The sequence below is a fragment of the Vitis vinifera genome, chromosome 5 (genome assembly GCF_030704535.1).
Source record: "Vitis vinifera cultivar Pinot Noir 40024 chromosome 5, ASM3070453v1".
NCBI lineage: Eukaryota > Viridiplantae > Streptophyta > Magnoliopsida > Vitales > Vitaceae > Vitis > Vitis vinifera.
In genome coordinates, this window is record NC_081809.1 from 1,642,657 (window position 1) to 1,662,058 (window position 19,402).

At 34.7% G+C, this 19,402-nt stretch overlaps 2 protein-coding genes across 4 annotated transcripts; one reads left to right on the forward strand and one right to left on the reverse strand.

The window, feature by feature from the left end:
* The first annotated feature begins 317 nt into the window (after nucleotides 1–317).
* On the forward strand, nucleotides 318–9,427 carry LOC100267050 (uncharacterized). 3 transcript variants are annotated; one of them, XM_010651184.3, is made up of 14 exons: nucleotides 318–567; nucleotides 836–948; nucleotides 1,286–1,382; nucleotides 1,502–1,626; nucleotides 2,847–3,384; nucleotides 3,562–3,747; nucleotides 4,036–4,329; nucleotides 4,573–4,725; nucleotides 5,192–5,346; nucleotides 6,562–6,667; nucleotides 6,788–7,726; nucleotides 7,952–8,033; nucleotides 8,500–8,856; nucleotides 8,963–9,427. In XM_010651184.3, exons 1-14 carry the CDS (start codon nucleotides 463–465, stop codon nucleotides 9,151–9,153), a joined length of 3,441 nt encoding a protein of 1,146 aa, XP_010649486.1. In that variant the 5' UTR covers nucleotides 318–462; the 3' UTR covers nucleotides 9,154–9,427. The 3 variants fall into 3 exon arrangements, with proteins under 3 accessions (XP_010649486.1, XP_010649487.1, XP_010649488.1); XM_010651185.3 differs by having other exon boundaries at nucleotides 456–567; nucleotides 862–948; XM_010651186.3 differs by having other exon boundaries at nucleotides 462–567; nucleotides 865–948.
* A 156-nt stretch (nucleotides 9,428–9,583) lies between these two features.
* LOC100265325 (small ribosomal subunit protein bS1c) lies at nucleotides 9,584–13,408 on the reverse strand. Its single transcript, XM_002280568.5, has 7 exons — nucleotides 12,974–13,408; nucleotides 12,181–12,456; nucleotides 11,810–11,890; nucleotides 10,926–11,207; nucleotides 10,715–10,825; nucleotides 10,378–10,464; nucleotides 9,584–9,918 (listed from the first exon to the last, which is right to left on the reverse strand). The coding sequence occupies exons 1-7, from the start codon at nucleotides 13,262–13,264 to the stop codon at nucleotides 9,814–9,816; spliced, it is 1,233 nt and encodes a 410-aa protein (XP_002280604.1). The 5' UTR covers nucleotides 13,265–13,408; the 3' UTR covers nucleotides 9,584–9,813.
* Nucleotides 13,409–19,402: the final 5,994 nt, after the last annotated feature.

The following is a 19,402-nucleotide window of genomic DNA, read 5'->3' on the forward strand; positions in this document are numbered from 1 at the left end:
AATAATAAGGAAAATAGTTTTTTCATTTCCTATAAAAAAATATAAAAAAAAATCCAATATAATTAAAATTAATTTGAAATTTATATGTTTTAAAACTATTTAATCTTAATATTAAAAGAACATGTATAAGCGTAATTTATTAAATTTAAACTTATTTTTTTAAAAATGAATCGTTTTTCATGGATTATTAAAATAATATGTTTTTAAAAATCATTTCTATTTTTCAAACGAACTCGGCCAATACTCCAACTCAACAAAACGACACCGTCTCGCTGGGACACGAAAAACGACGTCGGTGCATGCCGGAACTCAAAATGGATTGTGTTCTATTCGTTGCCAAACACCCTGGAAATCAGACATAAGTATTCCGATACCATCTTCTCCAACCTCAAATCATTTCGCTGAAAACATCGTCCCTCTGAACACGCACAAGCTCTGATACTGCGAATAAGAAAGTTGAAAATGGTGAAGGTCCGAATGAACACGGCCGACGTGGCCGCGGAGATCAAGTGCTTGCGACGATTAATCGGCATGCGTTGTGCCAACGTCTACGATCTCTCTCCCAAAGTACTTCTCAATCCACTCTGCCAAACCCTAATTTAATTGCAATCCTTTGTTTGTTATTTTCCTTCTAAACAAACATTTAATTTTTACCTCTTAATTTTTTTTCTTGTTTTTGGGATAATTGTGTGTTTGTTTGTTCATTTACATTGCTGATCACCACATGCTTGATGAATAATCTGAGTTAAACGGGCCTTTGTAATGGTTTTTGTGAATTAATTGAATTGGATTGTTGTGTTGATTTCGTATTTACAATTTTTTTTTTTTTTGCCAGACTTATATGTTTAAGCTTATGAACAGTAGTGGCGTCACTGAATCCGGAGAGAGCGAGAAGGTTTTGTTGTTGATGGAAAGTGGTGTTAGATTGCATACCACTGCATATGTTCGGTAAGATTTTTCCCAATTCGAAAAAAATAAAAGTTAGGCCTAATCTTGCCCAGCCTTTCCTTCAGTTTTGTTGCCGGGGAAACCTTGGAAAATAAAATGAAATAAATTTGAATTCAAGTTTTCTGTTTTATGCTTCCAGAGGGTTTTATTAGGTATACTTCACCGAGGTTTAATGTTAAATTGGGACCCAAGTAATGAAAAACTTTTAAAGTTTACAATGTTTTCTAGCCTTTGTTCAGCAACCAAACAGAGCAAAAGGATAGGAAAAGAGTAGAATGGCACTGTTTTTAATACCACAAGTTTTTTGCTTACTGTTCATATTTTCTCATATCTATAGGGACAAAAGTATGACTCCATCTGGGTTTACTCTTAAATTAAGAAAGCACATACGCACAAGAAGGCTAGAGGATGTGCGGCAGCTGGGATATGATCGGGTATTACTTCAGGGGATGCTTGTTTATGCTTGTCATTTTCTCTAACTTATGTAGTGTATATTGACTGTGTTGTTTCTGATCATGGTTTTTTTTGTTTAACCATTTTTTTCTCTTTTCAGGTTGTCCTTTTTCAATTTGGACTTGGTGCTAATGCACACTATGTTATATTGGAGCTGTATGCCCAAGGAAACATTCTCCTTACAGATTCTGAGTTTATGGTCATGACTCTTCTTCGATCACACAGGTTAGCAGTCCATCTCTCATGTTGCATTTGTTTTTGCTCCTTTATGCACATATTTGTATACAAGTGCAACTATTTTTTTTTAGCAAGAACTTTTGTCCTTCTCTGCCAATTCATGTATATTAGCTGTTGAGTTTAGCACATACATCATGGTATGATGAAATTATTGATGTTCATGCTATGACCTTATTGGTATCACTGGTGAAAGAGTGAAACCCTCGATAAATTTCATTTAGAAGAATTAAACAAAACATCAAATAAAAAAGGGTTATATATATTGTATCCCCTTGACCTTGAGGCATTTCTTACTTTGCTCCCTCACATTCAAATACCAAAACTTGTCCTCCAAATTTGCTAAACAGTTTGGACCGTGTTTATTTTATCTAATTAAAAAACCCAAATGCACTACAATTAAGTGACTATTATAATCTTACATTTCGAGTCTTAAACCCTTTAGGTGATTATACATCAAATTTTGGGTCAAGTGCAGCACATGGGAGTTTTTTGTTAATGAAATAAACATATCCAAGAAAACATTTGGGGGGGCAATTGTTGGATTTTGAACGTGAGAGTAAACTGTGAAAAACCCTAAAGGTGTAGCAGAAAAAGTGCATTAAGCCAATAAAAAAACCATTTAGAAGAACCACTTTTGAAGGAAAATTAGAGGCTGAGTGCTCTGGAAAAATATGGAGAGAATAATTGCTCAAAATCCCTCTCTCTATGTGTGTGTAGTTTAAACAAGAAAGTAAAGGAGAGCATGGAGCAGCTTGTGTCTAAAATCTCATCTGTTTGAACAAGAGGAAAGAGCTTATGAGGTGGCCAATTTTCTTTGGCTTGCCGAAGGCAGATTGCCTTTTAGCATCCTTGTGCATGTAAATATCCGTAGGCTTAACACCCTATTCCCATATTCAACTTCTTTAACTGGCTACCACCAATCACATGTATGCAATGGGTATAGGATGTGTTGATGGATTGGGGTTGAACAAAACCTCAATCCAAGCCCAACTTGAACTTTTCTAATATGAGTCAAGAGTGTAGATGCAAAAGAAGTTGCCCAAGACCAACCACTGCTTGGATTGGCTTGTGTTTAACCCTTCCAAGTTGAGACCATGTTTGCTAGCTCCTAATGGCCTTGAAGATTTCCTTCCTTAACAGGGTAAGTTTTTGCTTAAATGTCTATAGAATTGAATTTTAGCTACATGATAACAAGTTATTTACAACAGAGATGATGATAAAGGAGTTGCAATCATGTCACGCCATCGGTATCCAGTTGAAATTTGTCGAGTTTTTGAGCGTACTGCCACTACTAAGTTGCAAGCAGCCCTTACATCTCCCAAGGAATCTGAGAGCAATGAAGCAGTCGAGGCCAGTGAGGGTGGAAATAAAGTGTCTGATGCGCCTAGAGAGAAGCAGGGTAACAACAAAGGTGTGAAGTCATCTGAGCCAAGCAAAAATACTAATGATGGTGCTCGTGCCAAGCAAGCGACCTTGAAGACTGTTCTTGGAGAGGCACTGGGTTATGGGCCTGCACTTTCTGAGCATATTATTTTGGATGCTGGTCTGATTCCAAACACAAAAGTTACTAAGGATAGCAAATTTGACATTGATACAATTCAGCGTTTAGCCCAATCTGTCACTAAGTTTGAGAACTGGCTAGAAGATGTTATCTCGGGTGATCAAGTTCCTGAAGGTTATATTTTAATGCAGAATAAAATTTTTGGAAAGGACTGCCCCCCATCTCAACCAGATCGTGGTAGTCAGGTTGTGGATGTGTTTTTTTTTCTTTATGTTTGCTAATACAGAGCAGAACTGTCATTTCCTTCCCTTTTTGCCTTGATATGATATAATCAAGTTCCACATATGTGTGAATGTAAACATGTTTGTTTGATTTGCCATTAGAGTAGTGTTATTCATTACGTGTTTTAATATCCTTTGCAGATCTATGATGAATTCTGCCCAATTTTGTTGAACCAGTTCAAATCAAGGGAGTTTGTAAAATTTGAGACTTTTGATGCTGCATTGGATGAGTTCTACAGTAAAATTGAGAGTCAACGATCAGAACAACAACAAAAGGCAAAAGAGGGCTCTGCCATGCAGAAACTCACTAAAATACGCGTGGATCAGGTCTTTAAATTATTCTCTGATATTTGAAGCCAATAGAATCATTTTCTTCTTTTAAGAAGAGTGGTTCATTTGCTTTCTAGCCTTTCAGCTAGTTGCTTGCTTGCAAGTTGCAACTATGTTATAGTGACTTGGGCAGCAAGCAATGAGAATCTAGCCAATGCATTAGTAGTTGTATGGGCATGCTATGGTCATTCTCTCTTTACATGTCAAAAGGTTCTCTGCTAGAAATATTATTCAGTATTTTATGATCATTGCCATGTGTTATAGTCTTTCAACTTGATGCTGTAGGAAAATCGTGTGCATACACTGAAGAAGGAGGTTGACCACTGCATTAAAATGGCAGAATTGATAGAATATAACCTAGAAGATGTTGATGCTGCCATATTAGCTGTCCGTGTTGCTTTGGCAAATGGTATGAATTGGGAGGATCTTGCCCGAATGGTGAAAGAAGAGAAAAAATCTGGAAATCCTGTAGCTGGCCTCATTGACAAGCTTTATCTTGAGAGAAATTGCATGACACTGCTGTTGAGTAATAACCTTGATGAAATGGATGATGATGAAAAGACACTTCCTGTGGATAAGGTGTGGCATGATGCAATTTTTTTTTTGCATCTTAATGCGTCATAATAACAGAACTGCTTATGTTTACTTCCATTTGAAGGGATGCATGGAGATTCTAAATTACCATTAAGCTTATCTTGTTGGATGTGACAGATGCTAATTTCCACTCTGGTTCACACCTGTCTGATCAAACAAATTACAGATCATGTAAAGGCCATATCTTTATTCTTCAAACTTGTCATCTCTTTTCTTTTCACTTTCTAGGTAGAAGTTGATTTGGCACTTTCAGCACATGCCAATGCTCGGCGGTGGTATGAACAGAAGAAAAGGCAGGAAAACAAGCAGGAAAAGACTGTTATAGCTCATGAAAAAGCTTTTAAGGCTGCTGAAAAGAAGACTCGCCTCCAGCTTTCACAGGTAGCTGAACATTGTAGTTGTTTTTCCCCTTTGATTTATTTTGTACTGATGCTATTTTCAAATTTTTGAATCATTAAATGCAGCTGGTCCTGAGTTATTGGCCCTTGGTATTATGTTACATGTGTGCTGTGAGGAGAGTTAGCACTTAACCATATCTTTGCTGAAGATTCACAGGAATGAATGATTAGGACCTAAGTTGAATGTTTATTAGCATCTAGTTTGATTCAAATGATCTGAACAACACGGCACTCTTTGTATGCTTCCTGTGTACCTTGTTGCGCTCTTTCTTTGGCACGTGTTTATAATATCTCACCATTACTTATAAAAAAACTAACACACTTGCCTCTCAGCACCAGAAGAATTACTACGCATGATTGTTTTTAATTATTGGTTGAGCTTAAATGAACCATTAAGTTGTCATTTCTCAATGGTCCTAGTCTGAATTTTCTCATCTATAATTGTGCAGGAAAAAACCGTAGCCACAATTTCACATATGCGAAAAGTTCACTGGTTTGAGAAATTTAATTGGTTCATCAGCAGTGAGAATTATTTGGTTATCAGTGGGCGTGATGCTCAACAGAACGAGATGATTGTCAAGCGTTATATGTCAAAAGGGGACCTGTAAGTAGATTTTCTCCATTAATAAACAAATTAACTCTAAGAAGAGAAAAAGGGCAAAAACCTTTATCTGTATGGAGAATATATCAAGGGGAAAAAAAGAGACGAAAAGAAAAGAGGTACTGGAAGTTAAGAGGGTTAAGGAAAAAAAAATGAGGCCCAATTCCAACCATTACTATGCCACAAAAAAAGAAGTTTCAGATTCATACATTTCAAATCAACCAACAACTCATCAACATTTTTGTTTTTCCAAAGGCACCTAAACACTGTTGCAGAATACTATTCCACTACTCTTCCTCGTAACTCCTATGACATGTTAATCCAACATTGACTCTCTATAAGTAGATGTTATTTTATAAAATCTCTTTCAAATCTTTCTGACAGAAGGATCCTTTAATGATTTACACAGAAGTTTAACATGTCCTAGGCCAAATATTCAACAAATAAAAAGATTTACTATGCATATTCATTAAATATTGATAAGTGATAGTCTATTATTTGGTTTTGTTTTTTGTCTGTTGTTGTAGTACTTATTTTATTTTAATTTGGTAATTTTTTTTTATTTTTTATTTTTTATCTGATACTTTTTCTTTGAATGAGAAAACTCAGAAGTCAGAAGAGATGTGTAAAGACTTAGAATTTCCAACTTATTGTAATACAGTCATCAGCATTTTGGTGAAAGTATTTCTGAAGCTTACTGGCTTTATTTATTTTTCTAATGCCAGTTAATTTCTTCTTCATTTTTTACTTTGTGGAAACCACCTCAGTCACACTTACTTATCTTATTCCCATACCTCTGCAATTTGTGATTTAATAGACCTGTTTCTCCTATTAACATCAGGGGAGGCCTTTTCTGCTTTATGAATTAATCTTCACAAATGTTTATTCTAAGTTATACTTTCTTGTCTCTTTTCATGTCAATCATGTACTTTGGTAGACGTTATTAATTCTCTGAGTTATGAAATGAGATTTAGGAATTTAGGATTAAAGGGAAATATGACTTTATGAAATGTGTCTTATCTAATTCATAGACCTCCATGATTTCAGCTTTTATCAGCTTGCTGTTATCCCTCAGCTGATTATTGTTATTATGGAATATAAATTGATCCAATAATGTGGAGTCTTAATATCCAAGTTTTTTTTTTAAAAAAAAAAAAAATCGGAAATCTTAATACCCCTGTTGTTTCTTCTGATATTGCTCATTTGATTATGAAACAGGTATATCCATGCAGATCTACATGGAGCTTCAAGTACTGTGATCAAGAACCACAAGCCTGAACATCCAGTACCCCCTCTTACTTTGAACCAAGCAGGATGTTTCACTGTAAGTTGGTCATCTTTCAATATTCTTTTGGTATTATTTCATTTTATTGTGTCTTAAGGTAGGAATGAACAGCATATCTGCACTCTGAATTATTTAGCTTACAATTTTTTTGTAAAATAGGTTTGTCACAGCCAGGCATGGGATTCAAAGATTGTCACAAGTGCTTGGTGGGTTTATCCTCACCAGGTCAGTAAAACTGCTCCTACTGGAGAATATCTTACAGTTGGGAGTTTCATGATCCGTGGGAAGAAGAACTTTCTTCCTCCACACCCTCTTATAATGGGCTTTGGCTTGTTATTTCGCTTAGATGAGAGCTCCTTGGGATCACATTTAAATGAAAGGCGGGTGAGAGGTGAGGAGGAAGGGGCACAAGATTTTGAGGAGAATGAATCTCTTAAAGGAAATTCTGATTCTGAGTCAGAGAAGGAAGAAACAGATGAAAAACGTACTGCAGAGTCAAAAAGCATAATGGATCCATCAACACATCAGCCAATATTAGAAGGCTTTTCTGAAATTAGTTCTGCTCATAATGAATTGACAACCTCCAATGTTGGATCCATCAATTTGCCTGAAGTTCCTCTTGAAGAGAGGAATATGTTGAATGGAAATGATAGTGAGCATATAGCTGATATTTCTGGAGGACATGTTTCTTCTGTCAATCCACAACTTGAGGATCTCATTGATAGGGCTCTTGAACTTGGATCTAATACTGCATCTGGTAAGAAGTATGCTCTTGAAACTTCTCAAGTTGATTTGGAAGAACACAATCATGAAGACAGAAAGGCTACAGTCAGAGAGAAACCTTATATTTCAAAAGCTGAAAGAAGAAAGCTCAAGAAAGGCCAGAAAACCAGTACTTCAGATGCGGGTGGTGATCATGGACAAGAAGAAATTGAAGAAAATAACGTCTCAACCAGTCAGCCAGACAAAGATGTCAAAAACTCACAGCCAGCTGGTGGGAAAATCAGCCGTGGGCAGAAGGGTAAGCTCAAGAAGATGAAAGAGAAGTATGCAGATCAGGATGAGGAAGAGAGAAGCATCCGTATGGCTTTACTAGCTGTGAGTACTTGCACTTTTCTTCCTGAGTTAGTTACCTGGACAAATACAGATAGTTTACTTCTACCCTCTCTTATTAGTTTACATTTCTGTATATTTCATTGCATTTGCCAATTTTTAAACATGTGAACGATAAACTCTCAACTATTTATTATTATATTTCCCAAGGAATAAAATGTTCATTCCCATGTTCTAATAATCCAAAAATTAATATTTGTGAATTTTCAGTCTGCCGGAAGAGCACACAAGATTGATAAAGAGAAAGAAAATGAGAATGCAGATACAGGCAAAGGAATGAAACCAGTTAATGGTATGTACTCCATATTCAGCCTATCATATGAGAAAACTAGAATCTCTGGCTTTTGCAGTTCACCAGAAATGGCATTAAAGGAAGAATCTTATTTTGGGGGTTAAAATATCATGTTTTAGTTACTTATCAAAAAAAATAAAAAATAAAAAAAATCATGTTTTAGTTATCATGCTTCCTTATGTTGCATCTAGTCCTTGTGTTCTTTCGAATCCATTTCAATGGATTTTGTGGTAGATCTGCACTATTTGTTTTTCTATAACTTACTCTAGAGTAACCGTGTATAATTTTACAATCTTCAGTACTTGGTATGTAAACTATTGGATTGTCTTATTAATCTCATCTGTCTCATGCATATGTATTTTTCATACTTAATCTGTGAAATTTTTTGACAGTAGTGACATTGTTCATTTTTTCATGATGTTTATATAATTTGAAATGATCTTAATAAATCATTGCTTATCTGCAGGCCCTGAAGAGGCACCAAAAATATGTTACAAATGTAAGAAGGTTGGTCACTTGTCCCGTGATTGTCCAGAACATCCAGATGGAACAATCCATAGCCACTCTAATGGAGTTGAAGATCGGCGTGTAGATTTAGACAATAGTGCCACTGAGATGGACCGAGTAGCCATGGAGGAAGATGACATTCATGAGATAGGTGAAGAAGAGAAAGGAAAATTGAATGATGTGGACTACTTGACTGGCAATCCACTGCCTAATGATATTCTCTTATATGCGGTGCCTGTCTGTGGTCCTTATAGTGCATTGCAAACATATAAATACCGTGTGAAGATAATTCCAGGCACAGCAAAGAAAGGAAAAGGTATTAACATGTTTGAATACTTTTGGGACTCACTTGCCAATAGAAAGGGTTCATTTGCCAAATTTTCTTTGAGATTTGACTCTTTCTTTTCTTTCTTTTTTCATAGCTGCAAAAACTGCCATGAATTTGTTTAGCCACATGCCTGAAGCAACAAGCAGAGAGAAGGAATTGATGAAAGCATGTACAGATCCCGAGCTGGTCGCTGCTATTATTGGAAACGTGAAGATTACAGCTGCAGGCCTTACCCAGTTGAAGCAGAAGCAGAAGAAAGGCAAGAAAAGCAGCAAAGCAAGTTAGTGACCTCGACACAGGGAAAAAGTTGGAAGGTTTCACTAATGGTTCTGGAGCTGCTTCTCTCATATCCGGCGGTCTATCTATGACATACAAGAATGCCTTACTTGGTTCAGATTTTGGGGGTCTCTGGGTTGGAGGAAAACTTGATTTTGAGTGTGGGTTAGTACACATACAATCATAGAGCATGTGAAAAAATTGTATCAACAATGAACAGAGCACCTCCAGATTATGGGGGCCTTTGAATAGGAAATGGGTAGATTGGCTTTCATTTTCTTCAGACTCAGTAATTTATATCCATCTTTCTACCAGTTAATTACTAAATAATGTTGTTCAATACATGAGCAACAGCCATAAAAAAAAAGGCTTACATAGAATGTGCCACCAGTTTTCTGGACGATTTTTCATGTGTTAGGGACTGGTTAAGGACTGCTCATTTAGTGAATTGTAATTGGAAATATTAAAGATCATTAAAACAGTGTTTTCATAGGGTGAACACCAGCAATCCATAGAACTATGGCAGTTGCTGGGGGCATGAATAGTAATAAAATTGAAGAGAAGAAGGGATCTATTAAGCTACGGGAGTTGAGGTATGTTTGCAACCCTGACAAGCAAAATAATGTAACTGAAAAAAGAAAAATCAGGTCGGCACTGTGAAACTATCAATCAAGAGTCTTCAGCAGGAGGAACATCACTTAGATCTAGACCCTCTGCTGGCAAGTCGGCGGAAACGGGGCCCAAGATTCCATCCGAATTGAGAGTTAATCCACTCTGCAAAAATGAGGCAAAGAGGTTAAAATTAGATGGATTATCCTGATGAACACAAGATCTATCATGCTTATCGAGCAGTTACAAGAAGCTAAGAACTGCAACATTTACCATAAATTTTTTTTTTTTGGCCATTTCTGATACCATTAGGCCAATTTATAAACTCACTGATAATGGGGCTAGAATCAGGAAAAAAATCAATGTGGGTAAGCCCAACATTGGTTTGATTAAGGATTGTAACAGTGGAAACAAACAACGAAGGAATAAATAAGACACTGCACATACAATAATTTTAGCAGCACTAAATGGAAAGCACGCACCAGGGCCTTTATTAAGTATGGAGGCTAAAACTTTAATTTGGTTTGTCAAATTATGGCCTCTCATGCATCCTTCTGTCTCTTCATTTTTACCTTTCCACTTGGGAAAAAAAAATAATTATGTAAACAATAGCAGTTAAAATACCTCAGGTTGGAATCTTAGCATGTCTGCCCGAGCCATAGCTTCTGCTTGAGCTATTCTCTGCCTGAATGTCTGAGCCATCTCCTCCGCCTGTTAGAACAGGGTTAAGAGCCAAGTATTGTTAAATCACTGGATTTCAAATAGGTAGAGGAGCAACACACATGTGTGGTTTATAGGTGAAGTAACAGAACAAAAACCAAGCTTTCTACACCCTCTCAGAATATGAGCTCAAAGCACCCTAATATATATATATAACTAATACAACCAGAGGTTACCAACCTCTATTTCTATTCATAAAAAATGATTACAACTATTTGAAAGGTTTTTCTAAAAGAATTACCTTCTCAAAAACAAGCTTTGGATTGCGAATCATGTCTCCAGGGGTAGGTTCTAACTTCTTAGTTGAGAGACTTACACGGCCTCTCTCACGGTCGTGGCTCAGGATCATAACCTACAGCAAGAGAAACACAAAAAATAAATACATACATTTATTTATCTGTAGGGAGTGGAAGAAATTTGGTGACAGTATTGACAGTATATTATAGGCAAACCTTGAGGATGTCACCAGGTTGAAGAACTGTGGCAATATCTGAGACACGATCATGACTGATCTGACTGACATGAAGAAGGCCATTAATTCCACCAATGTCGATGAAGGCACCGTATGGTTTCAGACTCTGAACAGTTCCAGTAACCACTGATCCGATTCCTAGCTGTGCCTGGCTGTCTGCCATGGCCTTGCGGTTGCTGAGAACAAGCCTAGACTGTTCCTCATCAACCTCCACAAACTTCACGGGAAGTTCTTTATCAAGAAGCTCTTCAGCAGTTGTTTTCTGATAAATCCATGAGGATATAATAACAAATTCAGGATTTGCAATATTTGGAAATTTCTTGAATAATCTTAAGAATTTGTAAAAACATAAGTATCGTGCATAACAAAGACTGAACTATATACAAGCTTATGATATGAGGATACTTCCTATCAACATCTGGGTGCTGGACTGGTTTGGATGCTCATAAAATGACTCCACTTTTATTCACTTAAGAAACAAGGAAAAGAATGTGATACATCCTGCCTTTACATCATGAGATCCATCATAAAGTTATTGACCAGATGGTGTCTAGTGTCAATGGATTGGATGATTGTGGGTTCATTCTACCTCATGGCAAAAGAGGGGGAATTAACATAGCGTTTTCACATATATCCCTGTGTATAAAGTTTTGAGGCAAAGCTATTTTGTGAGAGCATGATACCACCAATGTATGCATCTATAGATCATAAGCTGAGAGGCACGGGATTTTTAAAGACTGCCATTGCGACTTCTTTGCTAGAATGTAGAATTTTGCAATAATGCATTCAGTTTCTCAAAGGAAAAAACATACGGAGAAAAAACAATTAGCATAGACAATGTTCTAGCCATGTTGGAGAGCTTACTGATGATATCTGTGAGAAAGGAACAAACCCACGAAGACCCTCCACCAATGCCACCACTCCACCTTTATTTGCACCTACAACCTGCACATAAATCCCAAGACAACAAAATTATTTATTTATTTATTTACTTGAATGGAGAATTTCTACAGTCGAAATAATGCAAATGAAGACTTTCACAAACAATTAGTTGAACTTGAAGAAGGTATCGCATAACATTTGATTTACGAGTATCAAGAATAATAATCCCTATGATCCAAGACATAGTTTATATAACTCATTATATAACAAAAACATCTATTGAGTAGAACCTTACTGTATAACAAAAATGGAAACAAAGTAAAAAATCAAATAGTTTGTGTGCAAGAACCCACCTTACCCTTCACAACAACATCCTCAGCCTGAAGCTGTCTACATCGTTCCCATGCAAGATCATACTGGATTGACCTTAAGCTCAAGATCAAGCTATCATCAGCTTCATTTTCACCAATAATCACAAACTCCTCCCTCACACCAGGAACAATCCCAGCTTCTTCTACGTGTTTTATTTTGTGAATGCATGCCTCATAAACCGGCAAATATGCTGAAGATTTTGCAGTAATGTCTACAAGTGCCCCATTGGTGTCGGTGCAAAACACCGTTCCCTTAACCTGAAAATGAATTGCATAAACATCATCAACTACAAGCCTTACTCATGAATAGAACTAGGCATGGACAGGATATGGAAGTACTGAAATTGAATTCCTTCTGATAACAGAATTCCCTAGAGATAAGAAAAACACATTATGCCCATAAAAATCAAACTTTGCTGAAATCCAGCATCACAAACAAAAAATAGTTTGCCTTCTTTTGCCCCACTCTTTCTCCTAACCAAATGGAGCCTCACTGCCTAATCCTCTGTTTGGCTGCTAAGAAAATAGAACTATACTAACCTTACCCAATAACGAATTTCACATAAAACCCACAAAGCATTCCTCATTCAAGTTCGCACCCATCAAAATTCAAGCCATTTTCTACTAAAACAAGTCATAAAATTAAAAATTATAGAAAGCCCACTAATTGTTTCTCATTCAAGTTCATACCCATCAAAACTCAGATACATTTTCTACTCATAAATCAAAAGGATAAAATTAAAATTTAAGAAAACAAAAGGGGAGGGCCTCCAACCTTGGTGCCAATTTCGGAATTGAAGTCGTACTTGTCGAGAGCGGAGTAGAAATCGTCGGCAGAGAAGGAGACACCTTCAGTTGGAGCAGTACGGCATCGCTCGTAGGCGTCTTCAAACATTTCTTTGAGCTTGAGCCTCTCTTTGGTCTGGGCATTTGAGATTGCCACAGCGGAGACTATGCGAACAAAGCTGGGCTTCTGGGGTTGTTTTGGAGAGAAGGGTTTGGAAAGGCGTGAAGAAGAGATAGGTGGGCACCTCAGCCCTGTGAATTGCTGTGCCAAACACGCCATTTCTATCTGTATTTTGCTCTTTGAGACTCAGAAATGGGGAAATGTTTCTTTTTGTTCGTTGTGTTAGATAAGGTGCGTGGATGGGGTTACAATTGATCATGGGTGGCAGAGATGAGTGGACCGGAGCTCCACCTATTACTGAATCTGACGGTCTGGATTAGGTTTAGGATTTTGTTAAAATTATTTTGATAATTAACCATGTTATTTAAGATAAAATTTTGATGGATCACAAACAGGAGCCTTGCTCTTTAAAAACCCTTTATAATAATGTTCTTTTAAAAAAATTAATTAAAAGAAATTTTTTTGATATTGTGTTTGAGCAAAAACATGAGTGCTGTTTTTTTAAAAATCAAATAAATCATGTTGGTATGAAATCAATGGTTGAGAGTTTTATCTAAAACAAAAGAATTTTTTTTTTTTGGAATTTTTTAAACATAGTATTATTACTCATATATATATAAAGACACGTTAATAAGAAAAAAATTCCTCAATTATTGCTTTAACCATTGCCATTATCTTTAACATTCCTCTCAAGCTAAGAGTGGAAGATGACAGCATATTAAACTTAGCTTTAAGTCAATCAAAATGAGGAAGGATATTGACTTTGTGAGCATGTATGCCTAGTTTTTTTTAGTAAAGATCAAGGATGACACTAAGAGATATGGTGCTTAAGTTATCAGACCATAGAATTGGTGTTCTAGTTTACATGGTTTGATTTCTTTCAAAAGGGATTGGAACCAAGCAACTTCAACAATTTTATTTGCTAAACTTTTATATTATGCCTTCGTGCTTAACCTTGAGATTGTGTGTGTGACTTAAGTTTTTGCCAAGAAAGATGTAGTAGCATGGAGTAGATTTCTTTTCATTTGGGTTAATATCGTTGTCTAAATGCACTATGAAGAAACAAAATATTTGACTTAGGGAGATGTGAACATAGTTGATAGTTACTTTTAAGTATCTCAATATCCTTTTGATAGCTTTCTAGTGCATATCTATAAGGGTTTGCATCAACCAACACACTTTATTTATAATGTAGGATATTTTAGGTCTTGTTTTTATATATAGTAGCATCTTTAAAAGGATCACTACTTCTAGTAGAAGTTGAACTCCATTGATTATTAGTGTTGAAATTGCTTTTGGTATTTACTATTTTTCTTGTAGGGTATGTTTTGATATATTTTAATTGTGAAAGAACCAAGCCTCTATCTTTGGCATAGTTTACTTTTATTCCCATGAAGTAGTTTAGGTAGCCAAATTCCTTGAGAGAGATTATGATTTAAGCCACCAATGAGTATTTTTATTTTTATTACATCGCTCTCAGTCATTAATATGTTATCAACATAAACCATAATATAGATGTTACTAGTTTTACTAGGAAATAAAGATTGAATTGATTTTCATAATTGGAACGCTGATTGCTTTAAAGAGAGTTTTTAGCCTTTTAAACTAAGGTCAAAAAGTTTGTTTTAAGCCCTATAGAGTGTTTAGTTTGCATACCAACCGATTCTCTTCGTGTTGTTTCTTAACTCGAGTAACTATTCAATGTAAACATTTTCACATTAGACACCATTAAGAAAGACATTATTTACATCAAATTGTCTTATCCTCCAATTCCAAAACAATACAATTGTCTAAACCAATTTGATACTCACTAGCTTAATTACCAAACTAAAAGTTTTTAAAAAAATCAAAACCATCTATTTGGTGGTAGCCTTTTGATATTAATTGGCTTAATATTTAACTAGAGTACCATTAGGATTCCTTTTAATCTTGTACACTCATTTACATCCTACAATTTACTTGTTAGAAGGCAATGACACTAACATTCAAGTTTTCTTCTTCGATAAAACATCGAATTCTTACTTCATAACAACTTTTTGGTTTTTATCTTGTAATCTTCATTTGCTATAGTCAATTTTTTATGACTTAGATAAGTTGTAATGAATGTTTTAGGCATAAAGATTCCACCCTTGATAAAACCTCAATTGCATTTTAAGTAAACCTTTTGGTCCTAAGAGTGGATAACATAGCAATAAACTACCTTGACAAAGGAATAGTTAGGCTTTTTTGTGGAACAACTTCTCAAAAGGTAACTTTCCATGAATGATTGATATTGACAACTTCTTGATAAGATATACCGTAAAGGAGTGAGCATTATTCCAAAATTTTAATGCTAAAGATGCTTGAGCAAGTAAAAGTGAGGCTCATTTCTATAATATGCTTATGTTTTCATTCAACTATTCCATTTTATTTAGATGTTTTCAAAAAAGAAAGTTACTTAATATCTTGTAATATTTTCTTCAATTGGATCAAAGTAAATTGATTTTCTTATTTAAAATAAGTTTATCTTGACTTTCGAAATGAAAAAATGTTTGACATACCTCTTATTTCCATTTTAAAATGTAAATGGAAGAGCTAACATAACATTTGAATCCATTTCTTGAAGTGATGGAAGAAGTTCCCAAAGATTAGAATATATCAAATGTAAGGGTAAACTTGGAGTTTATTGCTCTTTCCCAATTGACAAGAAAATAAAAATGAATCTGCACATTGATCGAAAATGGAACATTATAGCACAATAGAGCTTTCGTAGGCATTGAAGAAGGATGAGACTTGACTATTACAAGAAGACACTAAATTTAAAAGACTAAAGGACAACTAGAGTGGATTGATTTCTTAGACAAATCTGAAGCAGGATGACTTGATTGGACTGATGAACTAGAGTGGACCTTGGATAAATTGAATGTATACAAGCCTTCATGTAACCTCCCTTGGAGTAGCTTCCCATTGCTTGGTCTTCCACAATGCAAACATTTGGGTGCAAATTGACTAGCAATACAAACCAAGTTTCTTGTGATTTTTGGAACATGAAGAATGTTAGGAGAAGGCAAGACTCTTGAATTACTATGATCACTAACAAAAGAAGAACTAAGTATAGTATGTAGGCAAAACCTACTACATTGCCCATCATAATTTTGTAGTTACCATTGTACTTGGATCCAAAGCTCAAAAATTTCAATCATGAGTCATATGGTTGGTTGCTCCTGAATATGGGAACCAACTCTTTGCAGGGAGCAAATCTAGAGCAGCCACCATTATTGCAATTATATGCTTAGTGTTGTTTACATTTGGACGAAGGAGCAGCTTTAAAGTGTGTTTCATAGTGTTTTTATTCAAAATGTTTTATTTAAAAGTATTTTAAAAAGAATTACCTATCAATTATTTAGAAAAAAAACACTATAAATAATTTTTTAATATTATAAGTATTTTTCAATATTTTTAAAGTATTTTTTAAATTTTATTGAATACTTAGAACTTGTTTGGTAGTGATTTTAGAAAGTACTTTTAATATTTTTAATATTTGAAATTTTTTATCATTAAAGTATTAAAAATGTTAAAAACGCTTTTTAGAATTACTCCCAAACGCACTCTTAACTTTCTTTAAAAACACTTTTAAGCTAAAAACGTTCATAAAATTATTGTCAAATCCACTTTTAAACTTCTAATTCAAAAAGTGTTTTTGAAAAAAAAAAAAACATTTTAATAAAATTTAAAAATAAACTTTCAAAAAATTAAAAAATCATTTATAATATTTTTTTTTTTTTTGAAAAAACACTTGATACCCAGGACAATACTTTCAAAGAAAGTAATTTCACTCAAACATTACCAAGAAAAATAGTATCCAACGCACTGTTGATCTTGAATCTAGTGAAGTTGAGGTTCAATCGTGTAATAGCAATTCCAATTCTCCATAGTTTGACCATACTTCCCATAAAGCTGGAACCCATTGCAACCTCCTTTTCCCCTTCCGTGATTCCTTTGATAAAATTGATTACAAGAAGAATTGAACTTTGGTTTTCCACAATTCTTCCATAGTTTGATGAGCATTGAGCTTGTGGCTTTGACACCAACAAAGAAAAGAATTTTGAGTGCATCTTTTGCATATCCTAGCAAGGAGAGCTTCATACAACTTCCCTTAACTATTGCCTCAATTCCTGCCATCATCTCTAAGCTATTCTAAATAGGATTTATATTTCAGATCATGGGCATTTCTCAATTTATTTAGTATTCAATTTTAGGCTATAAATTTAAATGATTTCTCATTTTTCTATTTTTCAAAAGATGTAGAATCTTTTCTCATATTTTTGCGAGGGGTCTAACCATGAGTACAACCCAATCTCAACAATAAGAGTTAGTAAAGATAATATATATAAAAATGATTCCTATAGTTAAAAGGACTAAAGTTTTAAATCCTTTATTGATGTTGGTTATAGGCAAGTTTAGCACTAGTAGCCATAGTAATTTTAACTCTAAAGTGGAGTTTATTTTTTGGCTGAATAGAAAAAGATAAAATATTTGGTTTTTTCTATGATCTATTAAAAGTAACTCATTAACATCGATCAATATAATTAAATTAAACTCATTGATAACAAGTTCACTTGAATTATATTGGTTAATATTAACAAAGTATTTTTAGTTGAATAGAAAAAACTCAAATAACTCCATGTTTAACAACATTGGAGCACAAACCCAACCAATTAATAGTATGATCCCATGGTAAATGAAGGGATTGAGGTGAGAAATTGAGCGACCCATCCAAGGTGGAAGGGACAAGGTGATAAATATACACCAAAGCATATTGATCAATTTATCTAAGGTCCAATCATAACCTTTTTATAACAACCTTTTAACAAGCTTTATGGTACTAATTGATGACCTTAAACAATGGATTATGAGCATGTGGTATATATATTGAGGCTTGATCATAAAGTACACCAAACAACTTTTTTTTTTCCAAAATCATAAAGCAGTGAAATCAAAGAAATTCCATCATATATTCCATGCTTTTTTTTTTCCAAAATCATAAAGCAGTGAAATCAAAGAAATTCCATCATATATTCCATGCATTTCATGAGTTCCTTAACGATGTCAATTGCCAATTCCGAATATTCCGGGGCACGTAGGTGCATGTTCCTCACTTTTTCCTTTTTCAAACAAATACAAAAAGTTTCTTGGCCACAACATCTCACACTCTCTAGCATTTCCCTCAGCACTCACTAAAGTTTTCATGCAACCAAAGAAACACTTATTCCACACGAAATCCTCCACTCCAATTTTCAACAAGTCTTGGATTCCACAGCTGGCCCTCCTTTCTCCCTTCTGTCTTCTCTCTTCATCCCAAATCATTCACTTAGATTCCAACTTTTGAAAAAGCATTATACCATCCCAAAGAACAAAAGAATTTTCCCTTTACATGTGCCTTCTCCTCCAAAGCACACACCCTTCCCACGTTCAACACGACAGTGGTATATTATCATCATTCCCATCATCCTGTCAGCTTCTTTCCCTCACCATCATTGTCACTATTTGTTTGAATATGGTTGATGTAATAGTTTCAAGCAAGGAGTTCAAGTATAAGTTATAACAAATATGTTGAGCTGTAAAAAACGACATGGCATGTCTTCATCTTTTATTCAATGATGGGTTGGGTTGGTGCTGTCCAGCCTCTTCTACACTACTCTCCTATGTATAGTATTTCAATCGTGTGGTACATATACTTCTATGTATATCATCGTAAAAACTACGACTCCGTGATATGACGATACTAAAAAATGATAGAAATTTTAATAAGTTTAATATGATAATTATTATATTATCATATCATCGCAAAAATTACAATTTCAAGTGATATAGTGTAATAATGACTCAAAAATGATATGAATTTTAATAAATTTGAGTTAGACAATTATTTTGCTGTCGCGAAGGTATTAACCCATATCACTTTGCTTGATGAAAGGGTCATATTCATGCCTAATTGATTGATGTGTTGGAGTCATATTCATGTTTGACTTATCAACTCGTTCAACATACTTAACCTATTTATTTAATAAGATCAAAATCATTTATTTTTTATCTAATCATTTATGAATTTTTAACCCATATAAATTTATTAATGAATATTTAACCATTGGAGATTGATTAACTAATTAAAATCAAATTTCATATATTTCAAAAATTAAAAATTAAATAAGATTCTAAAGAGGAGTAAAATTAAAAGTTTAAATAATTTTAATTAATTTAATTTAAATCCTACGAGATTGTCTCTTACATACCATAAACTGATTAAACTCATATTAA

Excerpts from the sequence above, each read along its gene's own strand:
- LOC100267050 (XM_010651184.3), top strand. The coding sequence starts at position 463 with ATGGTGAAGGTCCGAATGAACACGGCCGACGTGGCCGCGGAGATCAAG. Across the intron at positions 1,383-1,501 it reads GGCAGCTGGGATATGATCGG|GTTGTCCTTTTTCAATTTGG; the intron begins GTATTACTTCAG and ends TTCTCTTTTCAG. Across the intron at positions 5,347-6,561 it reads TATATGTCAAAAGGGGACCT|GTATATCCATGCAGATCTAC; the intron begins GTAAGTAGATTT and ends ATTATGAAACAG.
- LOC100265325 (XM_002280568.5), bottom strand. The coding sequence starts at position 13,264 with ATGGCGTGTTTGGCACAGCAATTCACAGGGCTGAGGTGCCCACCTATC. Across the intron at positions 12,457-12,973 it reads ATTCCGAAATTGGCACCAAG|GTTAAGGGAACGGTGTTTTG; the intron begins GTTGGAGGCCCT and ends ATTCATTTTCAG. Across the intron at positions 11,891-12,180 it reads ATGTTGTTGTGAAGGGTAAG|GTTGTAGGTGCAAATAAAGG; the intron begins GTGGGTTCTTGC and ends ATTTATGTGCAG.